The 24739-nt window shown below is 38.3% G+C and overlaps 1 protein-coding gene across 2 annotated transcripts in view; it reads right to left on the bottom strand.

The window, feature by feature from the left end:
- RELN (reelin) overlaps positions 1-24739 on the bottom strand; it is a 274669-nt gene that overhangs the window by 121368 nt on the left and 128562 nt on the right. For both annotated transcript variants that reach the window (XM_088165846.1, XM_014869033.2), the window contains exons 8-10: positions 22041-22092; positions 7216-7312; positions 4017-4257 (exon numbers count right to left, since the gene is read on the bottom strand). In XM_088165846.1, the coding sequence (XP_088021972.1) occupies positions 4017-4257; positions 7216-7312; positions 22041-22092 (390 nt within the window). The remainder of the gene's footprint in view (positions 1-4016; positions 4258-7215; positions 7313-22040; positions 22093-24739) is intronic.

The following is a 24739-nucleotide window of genomic DNA, read 5'->3' as shown; positions in this document are numbered from 1 at the left end:
AGGTGTAGCCCCTAAACCCTGCAGACCAAACAAACCAAGCTGTCCAGCTGACTGGCAACCTCCAGCCCCCAAATGAAGAGTGACTGCAATTACTGTGAGACAGCAATTCTGTAACTTGACTCTTCTCAAACATGATGTGTCAGTGGGTTAACACACCATGACCAATACCAAATACTGCTCTTTCCCCATGTGGAAAAATTCCAGGGACAGGTAGCTTGGTCTCAAGGTTATTTTTGTGTAATCAAAGCACTGCAGAAACATAAACTCTAAGACTACTGAAGTTATTCCCCTTCTCAAAATTACTGTTAGAACTTGCGCAACCAATTTTGGATTAGGGCAATCAGAGAAAACAAAAGAACTTGCAAATGTATCTCAAAGCTCAGCAATTTCTGGTCAAATATACAATATATATGAAGTGCTCAATGAAAGCTGAAATCACTTTTCTGTTCCTCAGAAGCAGATATCCAAGGAGCATTATTGACAAAGCACAGCATTCTTCCCTGCATTTCAGCAATCTCAACCAGCAGAGCAATGCTCTAACCATGCTCAGTTGTGAGGCTGTGCTCATGCTCAGAGCTGTCACTGGAAATGTTGAAACCCAGTCAGGTGTTCAACACCCTTCCACACAGTCCAACACAGATAAACACGTTCCAGTGGATCCAATTAATCTCCTAAGGGTTGCTTGGCCTTGCTAACAGTGTCTCTCTTGCCTTTTGCTGTCTTCTTTGGAACCAAAATGCACAAGCTCAATGGCTTATCTCTCAGCTTGAATCCTATTTCAGTAGCCAGGTCCAGCTGCGTCTGCAACCAGCCATGTGCTTTCAAAGGAGCAGCAACTACTGCTGAGGATAACAAGAAATGTAAGGCAATCCCTGGGCTAAGCTCGAGCAGACTGGGAGAGGAGGAGAAACTGCTTCCCAAGCTGGGCACAGGAAAGTTCCTGCAGTGTTTATTGAGAACACAGCATCCAAACCCACCAAACTGGAGTGAACACATTGCTGCAAATTTCCCAGTAATACTCTCACTGTCATTCCAGTGGTGTTATCTTCAAGGAATGTACCCTCAAAGATGAGCCAGGGACTCAGCAGGCAGCAAGGATGACACCACTCCTCTGGGAGGAGAGCATCTGCCTAGGTGGATTCAAACTCTGCTATGCCATTTGCTGTCAGGGACAGAGAATGGTCTAATGGCCTAATCTTACATGTTAGATCCTCAAGAAATATTCTTAAGGCTAGTTTTTCTAAAATATTAATTGAGAGAGGATGGGAGGATATGAATTGAAGCTTGTATGGCACAAACAGGCTCGGGTATCAGAGAAAAGGTCTTGTGAGATTGGAATGAAGTTTGGCATCGTGATAGTGAGTATGGGAACTTTCAGCACATAGGTGAGAGTTATAAAAGGCAGCATGATACAGCAATGAAACTTCATAGAATCATAGAATATCCTGAGTTGGAAGGTACTCACTGAGACTATCAAAGTCCAACTCTTGGGCTGCCCAGAACATCCCAAGGATTACACCCTGTTCCTGAGAGCACTGTCCAAATGCTTCTTGAACCCTGTCAGGCTGCTGCTGTGACCACTGTGGAGCCCCTGTGGAGCCTGTTCCAGTGCCCAACCACCCTCTGGGGAAAAACCTTTTCCTCACAGCCTACATCTCCCCTGACACAGCTTCATGTCATTCCCTCTGACCTTATCACTGGTCACCAGAGAGGAGATTGGTTCCTGCCCCTCTGCTCCCCTCTTGAGGAAGCTGCAGACAGCTATGAGACCACAATTTCCTGATCCCCTAGTAAAAATGTAAAGAAAAAATTTAAATTGTTAGACTTTGTGAACAAAGATCAGGACTATTTAGCAAGTCCTTGTTGTCTAGGAAGTAAAAAGACTTGTAGAAAAAAGGGAACTAGAATTATCTGTGATGGAAGCTGCCCCTGTAACATTGTTAGGGTTTCTCAAATATTATTCTGTATTCCAGTGACTTTGGCTATGATAGAGAAATCTCCTATAGCCTTTCTCTATGCCATACGTAATGTTATTAGCACAATCTACAAGGATTCTTACCTTTCTACTTATACAAAATATTATGTTTGTGATGAACTGAGATTAAAACTAAGTCTTAAAGAAAATTAAAAAAAAAAAGATTTTGTAAATTTTTATATAATATTCCAAACATGAAAAGCAAAAAAATTTGTCAAAAAATTGTTCTTGGTGTTAGAATGCTACGACAGGTTTTATGCTGATCTGATGTAAATCTTGACCCAATTTATAGTCTTACTTTTGACATAACATGAAATTCACATTGCAAAATCTGTTCAAATTATATTTGGCAAGATTGTTCCTGGAAATCTGAGGAAGACTGCAGCAAGAGCTAAAAATGAAATGAGTGAAAGAGTGCTCTGGTGACAATAAAGACACACTGCAGGGTCCCCTGAAGAATTGAAGGCCTGCCTCACACCTAGCCTTAATGCAGTGTGCCTACACCACAGTCTTACACATAGCCTCAGCCTGCTGTAAGTGGCTACATACAGTCAGAGGCCAGCTGAAAACAGGCATTTGCACCTTTCACTTGTACCTAAACAGAAGATGAGCTTGGAGGAATAGCAGGTTGGTGAAACCTCACTGATATCTCATATAAGGTTTGAATTTTTGGGATTTCTGTCTAGAAACTCTCAGTGATCTCCAATTTTAGGTCCTTTTGTCTTTCATAAACGCCTACCTGTGTATTGGCACAAACTAGAGAGTTAAACTAAACAAACCCCAGAATAATCTCAACAACCAAACAAAAAAAACATAAACAGCAACAAAAAAAGGCTTATTTGCTAAAGTTTAGATGTTGTTTATACATGTTTCAGAAAGAGGAAGCAGTGTTTAGGCTTGGAAAACTGAGAAAAGTAAAAGTGCCTGTGGTACATTAATCCTTGCTTTTCTTTCACACCTTTACATATGTGGATTGGATTTGAAAATACAGAGATAAAACTGACAAAACAACAAGTGTTAAGCAATCACATAATATTCATTAAATTTTCAGGACATTATTTGATTCTAAAATCTCATGCAATAATTTTGCCAATGTAGTCTAAATGACATTCTTGAATTGAAAAAAAAAAGTTATTAAGATGGCACTATGATTAGTAGATTAGTGGGAATATTTATTTCTTAAACTATTAATCTGAAGCCATTTGTATCAGGTTCTGTGGGAAAAGGATGAGGCCAAAACCAAACTCTTTACTGCCCTCAGTATTCGACATCTGTTTCCTGTGCAATTGCCAAAACCATTAACAGCATCATAAATGAACCCTGACATCAAAACTGCTTTTGTGAATGAAAATAGGATGAAACCAGAAAGTCATCAACTGTTGAACTTCTGGCTGCTTTGAAGCACAGACAGTAAGAATCCAGCTGTTTTCCAGATATTGAACAACTCTGCATGTGAAGGTACTCTGTGCACAGAGATCTTGTTGAGCTCCTTGGAGTTTTTCTCAAGGTAGAATGGATCTTGGTCCTGCTGTATCTCACATATCAAAACAGCATTATACTGAAAAATTGAACTTTAAGGAGCAACCATTACCTGAATGCATGCTGCAATGGAGATGGGATATTCACAGACAGAGAAAGTGGGAAACGTTTTTTTTTTGTGATGATTTGTGAAGTGGGAAGCTGTAGCTGCATAAGACCAAGTTAAAAAGCAGGTATTTAAAATATTTAACAGAATTACTTGAATTTGTTTCAACAATATTGCACAGTGTTGCTAAAAGGAACCTGTTTTCCATTTTCTGTTACATGATCTTTGACATGACAGTATAAGCTGCCATGGTTTTGGTTTTGGTCACAGCAGAAAAGTTGCATAGAGAGCCTCAATGTGATAGAGAAAGGGTGAAAGCAAAGCTAAAAAGAGCCCAATGCTAGAAGCAGATGGGATTGCCTGAACACCCCTGTGATCACAGTTTGGTTAGATGTTACTGTCTTCTTCTACTTACAAGAGTTATAGTAACATTAAACCATGGAAGATCAGACTAACCTTAACTGTGGCCCCAGGAAAGAAAAGCCAGTTGCCAGTATCCACAGGATCCAGATTATCTTCTAGTACAACTTTTCTGTGAGCAGCATTTATGATCAGGACGTTGTCCAATGCCCAACAAGCCTCATACACATCACCAGCATGAACATAATCCTGTTTCCACTGAAAATGGACGTTCTCCCCTTTAGCATCTTCAGGAAGGTACAAGATGTGGATAATTGTGCTGACGTTGGAAGGGGCACTGAAAAACAATGATAAGGAATTAGACCAATTTTCAGCCATAGTTAGGAACACTTTTCCCTCAATTAACACATTTACTCGGTGTGACATGGTTGTGCTGACATCCCTTGTATGCTGATAAAGCTTCTGTGGAGATCAGAAAATATCTGCCCTGAGGCAGTGCCACTGTGCCAGGCAGTGCACACCCAGCCCAAACAGGCAGCCTGGCTTCAAAGGGAGTGCAAGCTAAGGGAATAAACAACAGAGCAGTGAAGATGTTTGGAGAGCAGGAGGACAGAGCAGGACCACGTCCATGCTCAGTGCTGGGCACAGCTGGTGACTGGGTATTGTCAGGTATCTTGCAGGTATGGCCAAAAGGAAATGTTAAGGAAGCTCATTACAAAAATAAGTCTCACAAAATTTGGTTTTTGCTCCATCAAAAGAATCTGCTGACTTCTGATGTCTTGGTCTCTTAAGATTTGGATGGAGCAGAATGGTTGGAGAGAAAAGCAAGTAATTTTCTCTGACAAACATGTCCTTCCAATCCCACACCCCCGCTTTCAGGATAATTCTGTGGATGGGGAGGGCCAGGTTGTCCTTCTTTCCATGTTCTGGTACAAGAACAATGCAGAAGAAACAATCCTCTCTTGCTGCTGAAAATGGAGAACGAGGGGTGGAGAGTCAGACCTGGAGCATTACTATTGGGCAATAATTAGGGCCTTGAGCTCTTCAGAGCTCTGTGAAAGGACTGAGGCTCACCCTGAAGAAGTTGGGGATGCATGGGAGGCTGGGAGGAGGTGACCTCCACTGACCAAAGGGATATTTCAGACCATGTGATACCACTCTCAGTCTATAAAGTGGGAGGATAAGGAGGGAGGGGGGACGTTTGGGGTGATGGTGTTTGTCCCCCAAGTCACCATTGCATGTGATGGGGCCCTGCTGTCCTGGACACGGCTGAACTCCTGCCTGCCCATGGGAAGCAGTGAACTAATTCCTTCTTTTGCTTTGCTTGTCTGCACAGCTTTTGTGCAACACAGCTTTTCCTATTAAAGTGTCTTTATCCCAGCCCATGAGTTCTCTGGCTTTTACCACTCCAGGTCTCTCCCCAGCCCCACTGGTGAAACAGCGTCTACATGGGGCTTGGCTGCTGGGTCAGGGCTAAACCTCAACAACCACCCAGCAAGTGAAACAGCTGCATTCAAACCTCAGGCTGCAAGGAGTTACAAAACTGAGATCTGCAAGATGTCAGCTAGTCAATGTTCTATCTGCCTTGGCTATGATGCTTTGAAGGGTGAATAGTTTGTCAGACACAATCCAGAGCTTTTAGGGAAAAAGGCACCAATAGCTTCCTTTTATAACAGAAAATAGAGGAACTTCTCTTCTGAAAGCAAAGCAAAATGCCGAAAAGCAACTGCATTTGTCCCATATTCACACCCAGAATGTGCCCCCACAAATGGCCCTGCACTTGATAAACATTGTGTCTGCCACCCTCCAGTGCAGCGCTGCTCGGAGCCCACACACAGCACTCGCCTTCCCGGGAGATCTCTGCTCTCCCTCCCAGAGTCCAGAGCTGACATCCCACTGATAGAACACACCAGCTCCCCTCCACAGCTGCCCTCCTGCCCCATCTCTCCCACTGCTCCCTGGAGCTGCACACAGTGCTGTGAAATCTGCTGAAGCACGTTCGAATGAACACTGCAATTCAGATGAGAAACGAGCATCCTTCCATAATTCATCCTCTCCACTTCGCACGACATTGCTCTATTGACCTATTTTCTACTGCTGGCTCCAGCATCAAACTTGAGGAAAGAGAGGTCAAACTGCATGCACATTAACTTAAAAAAAATTGGGTCTCAAGGGCTTGTGTTTGCATCCTCACAACTCTTAAGTTTCCTGACTTGCAGAGCTATGAGAGCAACTGAGCTGATGTTATGGACTAGGTGTGTAATTTTGCATCAATGTGAGAAAAATTGAATGGATTGTGTGGTTACTCTGAGGCAACTTCAGTCCCTGCAGTGAATTAGTCTCACTTTATATTTTTCTGATAAGAATTAGCACGAATTGTTTTACTAAAATTGAACATATTTTTTTTTTCAATTAAATTGTAGTCCCACTACCACAAGGACTTGGAAGATGAGATACTGAAATACACAACCTTGCAGGTAGAGTTTTGATTATTTGTCAGAAATTAAATACCCTTTTGCTCTGCAAATTACCTCAATGGACTGAAAATAGGCTCAAGCAAGTTACTTGTACAGCACTGACACTGAGGTAAAGCAGGAAGGCACACTGAGATGCTATAAGTACATTACATATAAATAATAGCCTTTTCTTCCCCAGTTGTATAATTATATTTTTATGCTGTTGCACAAAATGCCTCTCCTATTATTACTTAATAAAATATGCTCTCTTAGAAAAATCCATCTCTGATACTGGCTCTCTCTTTAAAGGTGTGGATATTGTGATGAAAAGATTTAAATTTTCCATTCATAATCCTTTGTGTTTTCATGTATGCCAGTTGGTTTAAAAGCATGGCACTATTTGTCATAATCTTGTTATTACAAGAGTGTGTATTACAAGAGCCAAGTGTTCATATTAAACTATAAATGTTTTTATTGAACATTTTACTTTCCCAAAGTAGAAACTTGAAACATTATAAAATATAGCCCTTGCTGACATTAAAAATGGCGCTAAAAATCAAAGTTTTGTTTTTTCAGGCACCTGAACCTGCTGGTTATCGGAGTTGCATTTTAAGTGTGAAGTGATTCTCTTCCTCACTTCTCACATACTCAATGGATGAATTTCTGATTTACCAAACCTGGTGGCAGTTCTGTAATCAGCCAGGAATTTTGCCCTTCGTCTTTTGTATGAACAAGGAGAACCGAAAAGTTAGCAAATAAAGCAATTTTTAAAAGAGCCAAGTTTAAACACCACCTGCTCAGCTGGAAAACATGAGAATTATTAAAAAGCTTTAACAAACCTAATTTTCTCCAGCTGAGTCCAATCTGCAGAACTGTTCTTACTGTAGGACACCGTGATGCTGGGATCTGAGTAACTAAAGCGACACGAACCCGATCCTGGGAAAGCAATAAAATGAGAAGTGTTACGACACAATGAAGCATAAATGATTCTCCAATAACCACAGTTGCTGACTGTGCCTTTGTCACCTTATCACTTCTCCCCATTTTAAAATGCTTTGATTGATGATGAAATTTCCTGTGATCTGTTGCTGAAAGTAAACACAAAATAATGCATGCTTTATGAGTCCGAAATAAAGTAGAAATGATAAATCACAGCAGTGCCATGTAATCTCTGCAAATTTCCCAGGGGAAGCCAAGTAAATTACTTAACACCCCCAACTGCAGGAAAAAATCCACCATCTAATGTTTAAACAAAACCTTCTTGTTAGAGAATAATCCACATAGCAGGGAAAACAGTAAAAGACCGTTTTTCATATTATTGTATAAATAAAAAAGTCTAGAAACAAAAATACAGTGAGAGGAAAATATATACAGAATTACTTGAGCCAAGAGCAAATGTGAATTAGGAATTTAAAAGAACAAAGATGTTATAAAATTAGTTATTTTAAGGTTGCCTGAAGGAAATTAAATTAAGAAATCGTCCAATATACTTCCTAGATCCTATAATTAATAACAAACACTTGATGCCGATCTGGGAATCTCAGAACACTTTACAAAAATGAACTAATTAAGCCTTATGGCACCCCTGCAAGGTAGGGTGATATATTTACTTTTGATTTATAAAAGGGTGCCTTCTGGGTGCTGTCACAAAAGATGAGCTTAACAATTAATACATGGAGCAGTCAAAATAACACGAAAACAAGACTGAGAAATTCATCCCAGAAAACATGATAAACAACCTGAGTTGTAATTAAACACACTAAAAACACTATTTTTCCTCAGGCACCAGATAATTCATCCATCTCAGAAAATTCAATGCTCAGTGAAATAAACACATCCCAGCCTGTGCTCCAAAGATCAAAATTTCATAAGCACAGGAGACTCAAAGCAGCAGACACCCTGCACTTCCCATGTTTAAAAGAAGCAGCTCTCAATTAAACAGCACCTCTGATGGCATCAGGATACTACTGAGTAGTATTGCTTGTGTCACAAGTAGTAGGTTATGTTTATGTGTGTCTCAGATATGTTCAATCACAACTGAAAGTTGTGTAAATACATATTTTAATATATGTATAAATGCATATATACACTGCTGATGGTAAAATACTAGCATTTTCCAACCCAGGCTGCTTATTTTTGTAAAAGAAATAAATGGCCTGATTAAAAAGGTGTTAACCACTTGTACAAGAGAACAACTTACACATTTTAATGGGAACATATGTCATTAAGCACAAAGCTTGCAGCCCCAACTCCCCTGAGGCAGTTCACATTCACAGCTCTCAGCCCTACAGAACTGCTTTTCTACTCTGAGACACACATCACATACCTCTACAGGGGGAAAACCACTCCAAAACATGGGATAAAGTCCTGTGTATATAATTTTGTCTGATACATCAACTAGATTCCTGGAAACGATCCACAAAGTTTTCCTGTATCTTTCACTAATGTTAAATTGCAAATAGAGTAACAGATACTTCCGAGCCACTACAGCTGCATGTGGTATGTTCAGCTGGTCTGACACGTATTCTTGCTGTAAAGAGGCACAGAATAATTAATATTGCAAAGGCAGCAGGACTTTGAATTACCAGCCATGTATCCAAATTGACTACAAAGCAACTGTCTGATTATATTTTACTGACAAGGCATTTTATTTCTATCATATTAAAACCAAATGATGTCAGGAAAAGCCTTTGCGTTTCATATTTGCCCATCTGCTGAGATGGTCTACTTTACTGAGTGACATCTGCTGTCACTTCCTACTTCGGTGGAATTTAGGAGTTCCAACCCTTAATCACATTTGTTCATTTTATTTTAGAGGAATTCAGTTCAAAAATCAGGGAACTACAGCCACAGTTTCATGTCTTTGGCCAGTCAGAGGCTGTGAGGTAAAACAGCAACATACTGAGTTTTATGTCAGACAGAAATTAAAAGAACATAAACAGTAAAAATAACCAGCAATATACACTTTATAACATGTACCATTCCAGTTAGTGTTAAAATGGACTTTTGGTACAGTGCTCTTAAAAAAAAGCTAAGTTGAAATATGCTGCTTAAAATGGGAAAAAGGCAAGATTTGCTGCACAATCAACATGAAAAATATTGTCTGTTAGGTCTGAACACCCTCAACTATGCAATGAAGATCAAAGCTGTTGCTTAAAAAAATGAGGCCACTCAGAAATGGCTTTGCAAGGTAGGTGTGATATTTCACTTCCGATACTGGAAAAAGAGCAGTGGAGACAATTAAAAAAAAGGGGAGACAAATACTGGATTTTATTATTTCAACAAGCAGGGTGGATTGTATTAAGATTAAAGATACGTTGGGAAAGTCTTCAAGCAGCAATTACTGGCTGTGATGACAAATGTGTTTTTACCAGTGTTTAAAACCTCTTTTTGTATGTTCTTGACTCAAAATCCTAAGATCATAAGATTATTTTTCATGTACTACCTAATTCTGCAAAGCTCAAACTGACAAAAACAATTGAAAAGTATTGACCTTGTACTTGAATCCTTTACAAAACTAATACACATCCTAGTTCACATTAAGAATTTCTCCCCAAGAAAAGGGAGGAGGGTGAATATGCAATTGCACCACAGGACAGGGTTTACTGAGATGGTCTTGCAAGCCACTACCTTTCAATATAATTTTCAATATTACTTTCACTATTACTATTACTTAATAATATGGCTGTTAGTCCATATCACTGCTATTTCATTAATCCTAAAATAGGATTTAAAAGAGAGATCTGGTTTTTGGATGTTTGCCTCTACCTCGACCAGCAAAGCTACATTCTGACTTTCTAAACAAATATGTGATCAGAACTCCAGCCTAACACCACAGGAATGGGGGCCAATTCAGCTTGGGTGGGAGGTGTCCTTCTCACTGCTCCCAGAGATGGTAATAAACAGTTTGTCAGCTCTGAGCAGAGAAGCAGGGGCAGGATATCATGCCATAAATATTCACACTGTCCTGTCCTCCGAAGGAAAAGTTGTACATAAAACCTTTTGAATGAGATTAGATTTGGTTTCCTTTAAATCAGGAAAGCCCAGGATTTGAATTAGCCCTGAAAATGGGTAGCAATACCTGCACGATGATTACTGTAAACAAGTCTGTGTTAGTAAGCTACTGCATTAGAGAAAAAATGCTGTTTATTTCTTAAGATGAGTATATCACAGCAAGATTGATGCCTTGGTGAGGTTATTGCTAGATAACTCTGGCAAAGAGTTAGGATTATACTTTCAATATTAAGAGCTTGCATGTGTAATTATCTATTGGGAGGGGGGGCACCCCAAACCATTCTCCGATCAGGAACAGCCAAATTTTTTCTTTACATATATACAAGGAAAGCTTGTCCTTGTGTTTCAGGAACAAAGTATTTTTTTCCCTTTGGAGTTATTTTACTCCTTTTGATAGACTTTCATCTGATGTTCACAGACTTTCAAAACTTTCAGAGAAAAGCTAGAGTAGAGACAACCTTCATGGATTTAATTTTAAATGAGACATTTGAAACTCAGACAGCAATTTTGTCTGTTATCAAAAATTATGAGCAGCTTCTGTTATAAAACCCAGCCATTTCCATATACTGAATATTCTGAAACACTAATTTATTTGGCTGATGCTTTACATATTTGGATTTTTTCCGAAGCCAATTTTCAATAAAAGAAAATTTTCTCAAAGTTGAGTCCAGGCACCGATGCTAATAGAAGAGGGTTTTGACTGGCAGAGTATGGGATTGCTAAACATGTCCTGATAAATGCTTTGTTAATTCTGCTTAGCTAAGCAGGAAAGAATAGAGAAGTGAAACAAAAGTATGTTTCTCAATTGTTTTGCTGCTGACTAGCACTGACCACTCTTAGATTGTCCAACTGAAACAGTCATGTTTTTTTCGTCTTTTTAAATTTTAGGTCTTCTTAAGCTGATTTTGGCCATCTAAAGTAGTGGTGAATATTTTACCTGCCTTATTTTTTAAATGTCATGTAGGTAGCAGTACTAAGAGGACAGTATTTCAGGAGAGATGTTATGAAGGCACCACATATCAGCTGTTTGTATCCAGGTATTCAGTTATTTGTATCCAGGCTGACAATGGCAGGCAAAATTAATTCTCACTACAGCTTTGCCTCCAACTGTGTCAGATTTACAGAAACCCAAGTCTTACAGCTGTTGGTCTCTAAGATTTCTTAACAACATTGATCAGAAGCTGGTGTTTTGCTGAGATAAAACTGGGTGCCATCTGCAAGGGAAGCAATATTTTGCTCCTTACAGAGTGTGACGTCCTCTGCCTCTTGACAACCTCTTGATAGATCCTGCGAGTGCTTCCGTGGATAAGCAGATGAGATATCTAATGCTGCCTTTAAGGAGAATGAGTCTAATGGGGACTGCACAAGAAAGATTCACACAAAAATTGTGCAGAAGGCTCCAAATTGTGTCCTGAATGCAGTCTGAAAAACAAAAGGGCACTGGGAAGAATCCCTTTTATCTAATGCTACAAGATTACTTTTATTAATTTTGTTAATGGGATGAGTAATGATTAGTGTTTGCTAAGGATTACAGTTTTGTGATATCACTTGAATTAAGCCAAACTGGATAATATAAATTACTACTGGTCAAATATGGCTGGCTTGCTAATAGTTTTTTCCAGAGTAATGAACCATACAGTTTGATATAAGGAATGGTCCATGGGTTCTGATATTTTTTTAGGTGTATGTTTATATTGGCTTTTGATGAAGAAGAAAATGGTTTTAACCATTTTTAAATATAGAATATTTAGTGCTGGACATGCAAGATGCACTGGTACAAAAACATGCAATGCACTGTTTATTCCATTCTGCTTCTAAAAACTTTCTCAAGAAAAGGTCACAAGAGCATTTTGATTTTTCTTTGAACTCACAACTTTGAATTGAGTTACAAATGAGATTTTTAATTATGACATTTCAGATCCTTAGAATTTTTAAACAGCTTTTCCTTATTTATAGAGTGAAATCAGAGTACAAAGAGGTATTTTGAGTGCAAAAAATATTCAAATTTAAAACTGTAAGAACTGCATTGTATTTTGTAATCATAGTCTATCTGTTCAATGAAAAAAGTATTTTTATTGCTGGCTGATTTTCTTTCCCTTGTGGGAAAAGGATTTTGACTGTCTGTACTCTTGCATGTGTCCTGATAAACAATCTGAAATAAATATCTGGCACTAGAAAAAAAATGCCAATGGTTTTTGCCTTTCATAAAAATCAGATCTACTTTAACATTAGTGAGAATTATGAATTTTATAATATAAAGTCTCAGCGATTTATTTTCTGCAGGTTTCTGAGAGCAGCTAATTTTTGTTCCACTGGCAGATTTAGGCTGTTGTTCCATTTCAGAAATGCTGGGTTGTTATTTACATCTAAATAAAATTAAAGGGTTAACGAGCAGGCTAAAAGCCATCACTGTAAAATTGTAAAAGATGAGGAGAAGAATAATTAGGACTTTATCAACTAAGTCCTAAAAGTTTATCTGAGGCTAAACCCTAGGAGGATGGGGCTGCCCTTGCCCAGCGTGTGATCCTGGTTGGAGCATGGAGCAGGTGATCACCCACGGGTCCCTTCTCATCCACCTCCTGCCAGGATTCCCAGTAACAGCAAATGTACTTTCATGAATTAATGCAGCTAATTTCCTTTAGATGAGAAGTCTGAGGAAATACTTATCTGCTTCAACTTCCTCTTAGTCTATTTATATTCAGAGTTCTGATGTGCTTCCTGTGCTCACACAAATTTGTTCTCTTCTAATGAACAAGCTCAGATCACAATTCATATTGCTTTTTGATCTGAGAACGTTAAGGAGAGAAAAATAAGCCAAGCAGAAAACTGTCTTCCCCTCATGACAATGTCCAGCTTACTCTGATGTAAAGCTATTTATAGTGTCTCTTTCTGAGATACAGCCAGCAGGTATGTGCTTGGGTAATAAGTCTGCTGCCAAATAAATAATTACACGATGCTAAATTTAACCATGCTCTTAAGTGCACCAACATCGTATAACAAAACACCTTGCTGGAGACAAAGTGAGTAAACTTGCTTAGACATGGCTGAAATGGACACCCAGGAACTGTAGCTACTGGAACAATAGCACCATTAATGCTCCCAAAATACCTGCAGTTGCTCTTGGATGTCTGACAAAATAGTAACTCCTGTGTTCAGGAAGCATTTTCTACTGGGGTACCCACATTCTACACTTCAACATTATTGCTATTAAGTAGTTAATGTCAAATTATGTGGAGGTCCTCTAAGTGAGATGGTGACCTCTCAACGAAGCTGGACAAAATATATATGATACCATGTGAAAGCAGCTCAGTAGTACACTAACATCAATAAATAGAAAGAGATGCTTTGTGTAGTTGTGTTTAGCAGCCAGGGTCAGCTGTGAAGGTCTATAATCAAGAAAATGAGCACGATAAGGTGCTGGTAAAGGTATTAAAATACTGCATGGTAAAGGTATTAAAATACTGCAGGAAAATACATGAAGTTTTTTTGAGATCACTACGGCCAGTCCATTCTAGAGAGGCAGTAGGAAACACACATTGGTCCCAAGAGCTGCTGTGTAAAAGGAGCTATCTTGAACATACAGATACGCAAATCCTTTCCTTGGCTGCTTTAGTGAAATTCTCTGGCACCAAGAAAATCAGAAATCATTTTTCTCAAGCCAATTCTTCACTGAGGTGTCTCTTTTCTGAAACCCAGTAAAATTGATTGCCTACCTTTAAATGTATATGCAGGTAGATAATAATTAGTAAAGGTAGATAATAATTGGTAAAAATTGTTTTTTGTAATTCCTGATGGGCTTCTTTATTTTTATCTGCTTTTACTTTTCACCTCATCCACTGGAGGAACAACCAGGACATTTTGCTGAGCTGAGGGCTTCTCAGTTCCCCCTCCCCACCCTGGGAACTACAGATGCTTTGTTGTTTAATTCAAAAATTGACCTTTTTAATCATACAAAAGTGTTATCCTCATACAATGATATGAGCAGGATTAAGATGAGTCTGTCTGTAATCCAGCATCTATTATCTGCAATGACCAATTCCATAATGGCCCCTGTTTGACTGTGAGGTGGTGGCGTGGCCACCTGCCCTGGATCTGAATCCTGAGGTTCTTTATCTGTTCTGCTTTTCTCCATGTAGTAAATCTTTAACGCTCACATTTTAATTCCCAACAGTGGCTGAGAAGCCCTGGTACAGAAGTAATAAAGACAATATTTCATTGTAACCTTGGGCTAGCCAAAACAACACAAATCATTTTGTCCCAAGGCCATTAAAATGTCTTTCAAATACAGCATCAACTTTAAACCCTGGTTTTCAATCTAGGTATTACCTAGGCAGCCCCTCTTATAAAACCCAGTGAAATCAATAAACACCACCTAATATTTCCACATGCTATGTGAAAAGTACTTGATATTATTTATCTGTCTTATTCTTTCATATTAGATGTAATGTATAACCTATGCATCAACACAAAGAGCTTTTCCACCACGAAAGGGAAATTAGTAGGTTTCATGTCAGACAATAGCAAATGGCAATTTGGGGAGCCAATTAAAAAAAAAATCAAAACCATTGTTTTACTGGGGGGAAATGGGAAATGAAGCCAGCAGAAGAAATGCAGAATGGTGAATGACACCGGTTTTGGTATTGAGTTATGTTATACTAAATTCTCAAGTTTTCCCAAATGTATAGGAAAGAAATTAGGACAAAACAACCTGAGGGTTCAAATATTTTTAATACTGTGCTCTTGTTGCTTAGAAGGGAAAGGAATCTAATTCTAGTAACAATGAATCTGTGGCCACCAGAACTGCCCTTCCCTACTGGTACCACTATCAACACAACTCCATGGATGTGCCATTCCTGCACAGGATACCTGGTGCTTCCTGGAGAGCACTGCAGAAAGAAATTTATACGACTGAGGGAAATCATCCATGCAGATGACTAAAGCAAAGGAGGTGGCTCAACATGCCCAAAACATTTGGCACCACAGCTTCCTCTATGAGGTTTTTTTTGTGTTCAGCTAACAAGATAGTAATGAATTTACAAGATCGAGTGCTCCTCCATGCTAAATTCAGAAGGGATTTATTTTTCACTTTGGTATTTCTCTAGAGATGTGTGAGTGAATTTTCCTAGCAAACCTGAAGGAAATCTCTATCCAGTTCTGCTGAGTCTTATTTCAGAAAATGCTATTACAGCATTTGTCAGACATCCAATAGCTCCTGCAAACTGTAAAATGACTAAACAAAACCAGAAATTAAGAGAAAATGATCAGGAGTGGTTCCTTTCAGCCAAAGCAAAGACCTACATAGCAAAACCTGTTTGGAAATGTTCTATCAAATGGTCTGAATTCAAGCACAGCATAAACAGCACAGAAACACTACTGTCAGTATAACATCTGCCACCAGATCTGAATTTAATCATGGTAAGAACATAAATTATAAATGTCTTCAGACTGTTACATGGGGCCAAATGCAGTCATCACTGCTCTCATGGCTGAGCCAAAGTGGAATTGGGGCATTTCTGGTGGGAAACAGAAGAGATCATCATCCCATGCACATCTCTGCATCTCCAGATGCTGCTCTAGAGGACAGCCCAGCAGTGAGAGACTGCTCTTTCCTCCACAGAAATACATGGAGCTCAGTGATCAGATGCACTATTTGTTTTTGTAAGATTATTTTTTGTTCATCATGATCTTCTATTTGCTGAGATTAATAGAGAAGTAAATGTGACCTCTGAAGCACAGAATCTTATCAGGTAAAGACTAATCCAAAGGGCACATTCAACAATTCTAATGATGCTGATTATATAATAATAAATAATAATAATAATACCTGTAGATTGATCACACATCAAAGTAAAATAGTATTTCTATCATCTACATAATCAAATAAACTTTAAAATTTAATTCTGTAAGACTACACTGGTAACAAAGGCAAATTGTCACTACAAATAATAAGGGGAATAAATAAGCCTGAAAAAAATTGCATTTTACTTTGCAAAGATGAACACTATCTATGTTTTGTCTTCAACAACCATCACCAAGACCAAGCCCATCTCTGAGTAAAACTTCTTTCACATAGATCCTAATGACCTTGGTAGTTCAGGGAGAGAAATAAAGTCTGCTGATTCACTAACTTGATGTCTCAGGGTATAGCAAGACATGACACAAAAATCCTTTTGGAATCATTATGTCAAAGATCTGCATCCAAATCAGTGATCCTTACTCATATACTAATTGAAAGCAATCAATAGCAGATTTTAAATAGTTTTCTGAATTACAGTCACAGAGGACTGTGAAATCAGCAGCATTTAAAACAGACTGTAAATAAACTAAGCAACATAGAAATCCTTGGTATGTGCATTGCACATACAACTCACCACTTAAAAAACATGACAGTATAAATGTAAAGTCAGCACAGGTAATACAGTTACTCTGCAGCTAAGTACAGCTGATAGTCTGCTGGATATTAAAAGCTCAGGAAATTTGAAGTGAAGACAGGGGTGATTACTCAACCAGAAAATAAAGTTGCAAGAGTGGAAAGTGTGTTGAACAAGATTGGAGAAATCATTACTTCTGTTACTGGTTTAAGTGATTATACTGTAAGATTGTCAATGAAATATTTATGCACGTAAAAGTAGAGAGTTTGGCATTTTATTTCCTTCCAAGGAAGACAGAAAATGGGGAAAAAGTGGGTACTATAGAATGAAGATCACTCCTAGCAACATCTCTGCACCCTGAACTACCAAAAAGTCCTGAATAGTTGAATACCAATAGTAGTATTTCTTAATAATATTTTCACCATATTAAAACAAATAGATAACACACATTTACCCTTGCTATAGGGTTCCATTAGAAAGATACTAAGGGACATTGACAAACTGCTGCAAGGTATTGTTAGTGATTGTAATAGATTAATTTAATACACGTGGAACCCTCTATGGAATACTTGTTAAATGCTGTAATCAACAATTGGTCAAATAATTTGGAACGATGGAAGGTGCAGTAGCAATAGATAGCAGAGAAGTGACTGGATGATGTTAAAGAAGCTAATAACAAACTGTAACTCTTGGTCAGCCCTGAAATAGTTGGGTGGATGATCACTGTAGGTCTCTTCCAACAGAAATCCTATTCTATTCTATTCTATTCTATTCTATTCTATTCTATTCTATTCTATTCTATTCTATTCTATTCTATTCTATTCTATTCTATTCTATTCTATTCTATTCTATTCTATTCTATTCTATTCTATTCTATCCTATCCTATCCTATCCTATCCTATCCCAGAAGCAGCAGGAGAAAAGGGCAATTTTTAATCTACAAGTAAGGTTCAAATGCTTGTGGTTCTAGAGCAGTGAGCAAATCACAGCATGAGTGACCCATCTTCTGGATAATATCTACTGGGATTTTCTTGAGAGGACAAACAGAGGCCATCTGGCAAAATCACAAAGAACTCTCACAGATTAAAGCCTGATACTAAAACCTCACTGAAAACTGTTTTAACTGAAGGTAGATGTGCTAGATTTGATTAATGTGAAGTCTTTTCTTTAGCAATAGCTAAGACATTAAGCATATGATCCATGCAGTGAAGATGTCTAAAGAATTTCCAGTGTCAAGGCCTGACTGCCTTCAGGCACTGAAGATCACCTTCGCTCATGCATCTCCAAGTCTTTGATATTAACAGCAAATAATGCTCTCAGAGAGCAGCCCCTTCCTTGCCAGCTCAGTGGTATTCTCAGGGTCCACCAAAAGTTTGGAGACAGGCTTTATTATTTTATTTATTGCAGGAAAAGTATTTTGCATCATACTGAGATTCTTGTAAGAGGCTTCATTTGTCAAGATAAGCAAATACACCAATATTATGCATATGAAGTGACCATAAGTCAGGTCACTCATAATCAGTTAGGGAAAGATGGTTTATGATAACAAACAACTTTTAAATACTGCAGGTCGTGTATTTACCATACAAAGGTAGTTTTGAAAGGGAATGAAAATAAGGATTAATGGTTGACTCAAAGTAAAAGCTGATAGATTAGGGAACCCAACTTTCGCAAAAGTTTGTTGTAGTAATATTTTTGGAAGGGAGAGGCCAAGTCCAAGCTTTATATTAAAAAAAAAAAAAATAAAAATTTCAACCAGTGTCTATTTCTTTGTTTGCAAGATAAATGGCTTGATTCTTAAGAATCAGAGTGGAAGTGCCAAATGTTTGTAATATTTGAAGGTGTATTCCTTCTCAGAAGATTAAAAAAAACCCTTCCCCTTAAATCAATTTTAGTTTAATGTAAAATAATAGGGGGGTTAGATTTTTTTAGAAAATTTAGGTGGAAAAATTGCTAATTTGCTCTGGTAATGATGGAGGATCTCTGTGACAATGGCATGAAAGTTGAAGGGAAAGCAATTTTAAAGTAGGATTGTGCTTTACAAACATTATGTATTTATCCAGTATGTGATACTGACAAAGGCATCCTCTTTTCAGAGGAACGTGAAGGAATTTTCATAACAAAGCTGAAAAGTGCGAGGTTTCCTTATCAAGTTATTCCCATTTTCATACATTGTTAAACAGCCAGAAATGATCTGCTCATACTAAGACATAAGGAGAGAGTCATGGAAGAAAGTTTTTCACGGCAGTATTTTCCATTAACCATTTTCCTGTTTTTTCACACATGGCTCCAAGGAGCACCTGCAATGGAGGCCAGGCTGAGTGTTGATGCTCACCACAGCATCTTCAGCTGCTGCAGAGCCCCTGCAGAGGAGGGAGGGATGGGAAGCTCCTGCCAGTGCTGAGCTGCCCGTGCAGAGCACACACACACACCCCACTGCACATCCTGACCACAACACCCAAGGGACAGGCATAAGAACAACAGCCTGCACACCTCACTCCTTGCCATTGCCCCCTCAAAGCCTTCCCTCTTCTCCCCGTGGGATTTTATGTCTCTTTCTTCCTGTATTTAGCTCAGTTGCTAATCTCTCAGTACAAAGAGTCACCTTCCACCACAGTGGCCCATGTGAATGAGAGATCATGTTCGACCCTGGGGAAGCCCAGGGATGCAGTGAGGGGAAAAGGTTCAGATTTGGAATGAGAAGTAGAGAGTATTGCAGCTAGTGAATCAGACTAATGTTGTGTGGCAGCTGAGTCCAGAGGCTTTTGTGTAATATCCTGCAATTCCCAAGCTGTTGAATCAGATGTTCTGGCCAGACAGAGCCCGAATGCTTTGCTTTAAATATCTCAATTAATAATCCCACTGAACATTAATGAAACTGCTAGACATGTCAATGTTGGGTCTTGGAGAAATGTAGTGAGGGATGATTAAGGCAGTTGAAGTAATCAAAATTTTCTGCACGTTTGGGCAGAGAGTGCATGAGTATAAATACTGCACATTATTGTTGTCCTGTGTGCTGAAAATATCTTACTAATTACCTTTTCATCTTAATTAAGCCTTCTTCTTAAGTGCAGCTTTTCAACTGCTTTGGCCTTTAAAGAGCAATACTACTATGATGCATGAAGGAAACCACAGAGTATCAACTAATGAAAAATTCACTAGTCTGTTACCCTTCCTGACTACAGAGTTAAAAGGATCTGGAATTCATGGTGAAACCAGAATTCAGCTTCAGAATTTTCAGCTTCATTTCCTAGTTCTCTACTGCCTATATACCTGCAAATACAAAATTCCATCTGATAATTAGTGGCTAGAGAAATTAAAATGTGTCCTCTTTAATCAGGCCAAAGCTATGTGACAAATTTAACATAAATACAACCCCAAAAGGCTACAGCTTAAGCTATTCCACGGTTGATAGAAAGTGGTAAACATTCTTTTAAAAAAAAAAGCAATTCCCTTGGATCAATCCCTAAATAGGGTTATGATTAAATCGGACATTTGGGAATAAGCTGGAAACTGGATTCTAAAGCCAAGTATTGCTGAGCTCAGCAGCAGTCCCCTGGCTCACACTGGCTTCTATCAGTTACAAACCCAATCTGCATTGTATTTCAAACTCAACACAGGCACATGGGGAAATATGATACATTTGCAACTGAAGGCTGATATTTGATTTACTTGGATGTGCATCTGCCCCTCTCTGCTTCATCATACTGAGGATTTTACTGGTTCCTACTGGTACAGGTTCAGGCATTCTTAAGATACATGAAAATCCTTTCATAGAGTATTTCCTGATCAGCCTTTTCTTACCCCTTTTTTATTTGACCTTTCCCTTGCGTTAGGCACAAATGCTCCCAGTGAAATATCAAGTCTCATTCCGAAACTTCTGTGAGCCTGCACCATTCTGCAGTTCACCTGCAGCAGACACCAGGCACTGGGCCGTGACAGCAAACATCAGCTCCCTGCCCATTCACCTTACCCTGCTGTTAACCACCCTGGCTCACTGCAAGAATAATCCAAAGCAGATTTTTGTAATTTTTCATGAAAAGTGAAATTCCTCCATCATCACAAACTTGCACCTTTATAGAAGTCACATCTCCTTGTGCTTCTGTCAGTGAGCAATGCATCCCAGTGGATGAAGTGAGCAGCTACCCTTCATTGTCTGAACGAAACTGCAGGGCAGCAACAGGCTGGTTTTCATCTGAGGCACCTGATATTTATGCACTGATTCAGCTGAGGACTGGATACATTTTTCTGGCTTTTTAAAACCAGTAATTCAAAATAAAAGGATAGATACCAGTCCTTAGATGTATGAACATTGCAGTCAGTTGCAGGTACTGATGACTTCCAAAACTCAAATGAACAACTTCAGGTATAAAACAAATTTAAATGATGTATTTCTGAGCCTTCTAAGATTTTGATTTCCAATCCATTCAAAAACCCAAGCTATTTTCCAAGCTACATGATTGTTCTTATTTTCAACTGAGATTTCTAGAGTTTAATCACATGTCTCTTGAGATACTTTTGGAGAATTACTTTTAAAAAAATAGGAATATGATTTGGAAGCACATATCCAGGGGTCCACAGAGGAAGCAGGCTACATTTCCTGCTTATTTTTTTATTGAACCATTTATATCAAAAGAAAAATTTTCCTTCATATTTTGAACTCTGAGATATGAGTTAACAAATCAGGTTTGTTCCAAATTTGCCCTCAGCCCCAGCTACATCCTACCATAATTTATAGCCACAAATGCACAGTGAAATGTGCAATAAGTCACAATATTCTAAGTAATACAGCATACACCACACTGTTGATAAAATGGACCTAATAACTAATAGCATTTAGTCTTCATCTGCCCTACCTATTCTCTTTGTACAACTGTGTTAAAACAGCAGTACCTAGGTGTAACTTGGAATATATCAGGGGTGTTAGATGATAAAAACCTGGGTTTTTTGTTTGTTTTTTTTTTTTTAGAAACTATAATCCCACTTCAGAGAAAGAGCAAGAAATTATAATGTTAAACATCAGGCTATAAAATTGGAGAAAAAACAAAACTCATTCAGGGCTCATCAGAGTATCCACTGGAGATTTTAATTTCCAAAACTTAAAATAGTAGCTCCATATCAGGAGATGAATAAATACACTGCAGTTTTAAAAATATTTTTTAATCCCTCATGTTGATTATAACATCAAACAAAAAGGTAACCCTGAACTTTTAGGGTCATTTTCCTTTTCAGAAATGACTTTTTGCACTTTCTCGGGTGAAAGGGTAATCTAAACTTACCAAGGGAAAATTGAAGAACGGATGCAGTAGTTGTGTTAAGGCCAGTGGTGGTCTGTGGGAAGAGAAGGAAATATTTTTGTTAAATCAGCAAAACAATACATTCATCACTTGTTTTTCTTTGAAAGCGTGGAAAATCTCTAGACACCTCATCTCCAGTGCATAGGACTGTTAGCCACCAGCCCCTTCAGGTTGAGTGATCATGGACACTTTTGTTATGTCATTTGGATTACTGAAATCTCATCATATGTCAAAGCCAGAATTCTTTTCCACCATCCTAATGTCTACCAAAAAAACACGTTTATGTGCAACAGGGTCGCTTGACCACTGTTTTGAAGATTGAAAAAATGAACTCTGTGGTTTACAGTCAGCTTAGTGTAAATCTGTATATATGGAATAGTTCTCATTTTTCCCAGCATAGAACAAGGACTAAAAATCATCGTAGATAAATAATAAAAATAACATTAATTAACCCTAAAATAATGAAATATTAAGAGGAAACAATGGGACTTAAATCTTACACACCAAAGCAAACAAAACACCTTGGTGATACCATATGGTATGTACAGTATGCAGAATTTTGTAGCAGAATGTACCCACTGCTGACATCCTGCCAAGACCCAGAAACACCAGCAGCTCACCCTGTACTCAGCAAACCACCCTTCTTTGAGGCCTCTCTTTCTCTCTTCTCTGAATGCCTCCATATTTCAATAGTACAAATTAGAATGGTTTTCCTGAAAATGCTATAAAAAAATAAAAAGCACTAGTGTGTTGTGAAGGACACCTAATTGTTTTCAATTTATTGTGCAAGTTGGATTTAACAATACTGCAACTTAACAAGCAAGGCATCCAAGAGCAAAAGGGACTGGACTTCTTCCAATGCCAGTGCACACCTAGTTGAGCTATTTATTAAATGATGCCTTTGAAAATAATGGATGGAGATCTGCATGAGTTGGCATGAGGTTTTGGTGTGTTTTGTTTCTTCTCTACATACATGTTACATACAGAAAAGAATCTCTTATAAATATTAAGGAATGGGATCTTCACTGAAATGCATTGAAGACTAGCTGACAAAAAGACTACATGTCCTAACAGGTAATTTTAATTTTTAAACCAGAATAGGAAAGCTGCATTTACATAACCCCCTTAAAAATACAGTCACATTCCCATTTAAGTCATTCTGCCAGGACTGATTCAGTATTAGGTATCACGCTTATCCTGCCAAATGATAAACTGCTTTCTGATTTGCGTTAGCAGCACCTATTGTATTAGTTTTCATTCAATTAATTATGTTGTGCAAGTTATAATTTGAAAACAAAACCTTTATTGAGGTTCAGTAGCTCATATCACCAAGAAATTAAACATTTCAGTTATCAGAGAGGAGACATTCATGTAGACTTAGACTGTGTTGTGAATAATTTCAGCAGTGCTTTGGATAAAAGCAGTAGTCTTACTAAAATTTTTGCAAAATTCTGCATAGGACTGCTTAGTTCAGACACTGCAGAGAGCATGGTAGGGAGCTTTTAGTAGATATTTTCCTTTGCATGCAACATCTCTGATGCTATACACCTTTCCAGGATTTTATCAGCAGTAAATTCTCACCAACAGACAGAGACAGTTGATATTAGAAAACCCTCTGCCTGCAGTAACAGGTGGCTCTTGGAAATCAGGAGAAAAGAAGGAGGTCAAGGTAGCAAATCAGCAGCTGTTAGAGCTGCTGATGTAAAATATTTTGCAAATTAAACTCTTCTTGACTAAGTATTTTAAAGCAGTAATTCACGTACTAGAAGTCAGTAGCAGGAACAGAGATTTCACGATCCATTTCTAGCAGGGATGGAATAGGACTGATAAAAATCGTGGAGAATGAAGCAGGTATTAAAATTTGTGACAGAAAGAGGTATATTGTGAAATCGCCAAAACAACTACAAATGAGAAACAGGTTCTAAGACAATAGGTATTTAAATGTATGTCCATACTCAAAAATAAAACTGGATCACACCTCTGGCCTGAACACTCTTGTGCTCATCCATAATGTTAAGCCATTAGCACGTTCCTGCAGAAGGATTTGATTTTTCTTCAACACTGCCATAATATTTAGAAATATTTTAATTTTTAGGCTGGTAACTATTTATAAATGTGATGATTTTTTCAGACTATTATCTTTTATCTATAATCTATTATGATTATGATTTCATCATATCACTTTGGTAGCATAACCAATTTTTTTTCCAAATTCCTGATGCCATGGTAGTGCTACTTTACCACTCAGCAATATAACAAATGCAGTCCAACACTAGATTTTGAAGCCAATTCCTGATTACTAAGGATAGTCTAAATTGCATATCACTAGGGAGAAGACAGCTAATGAATGACAATAAACCCTCAGAGCTGGGACCCTGGGTTTGTTAAATGTCATTAATAGATTTTTTTTTTCCAAGTAGTGTTACCTATGCTCAGTACTACATCTAAAAATGAATGTAAAAAATGGGGAAAATACTCCAGTGATGTGACTTCCCTCTTGCACAGGACATAAACCAATGCATGCATTCCCAAGGCAGTTAGTAAAGCACAGCACATCCAAACAGGATGTGAAGTAGCAGAGAGGCCATTTAACATCCCTGACAGGATTCCCTGGCTGGAGATGGCTGCAAGGAAAATTCTTCTTTATCTGTAAAATCTCTAAATTAGTTTTATATGTGTTT

The sequence above is a fragment of the Sturnus vulgaris genome, chromosome 5, assembly GCF_052056855.1.
Source record: "Sturnus vulgaris isolate bStuVul1 chromosome 5, bStuVul1.hap1, whole genome shotgun sequence".
Lineage (NCBI taxonomy): Eukaryota > Metazoa > Chordata > Aves > Passeriformes > Sturnidae > Sturnus > Sturnus vulgaris.
This window is presented reverse-complemented; position numbering and strand designations above follow the sequence as displayed.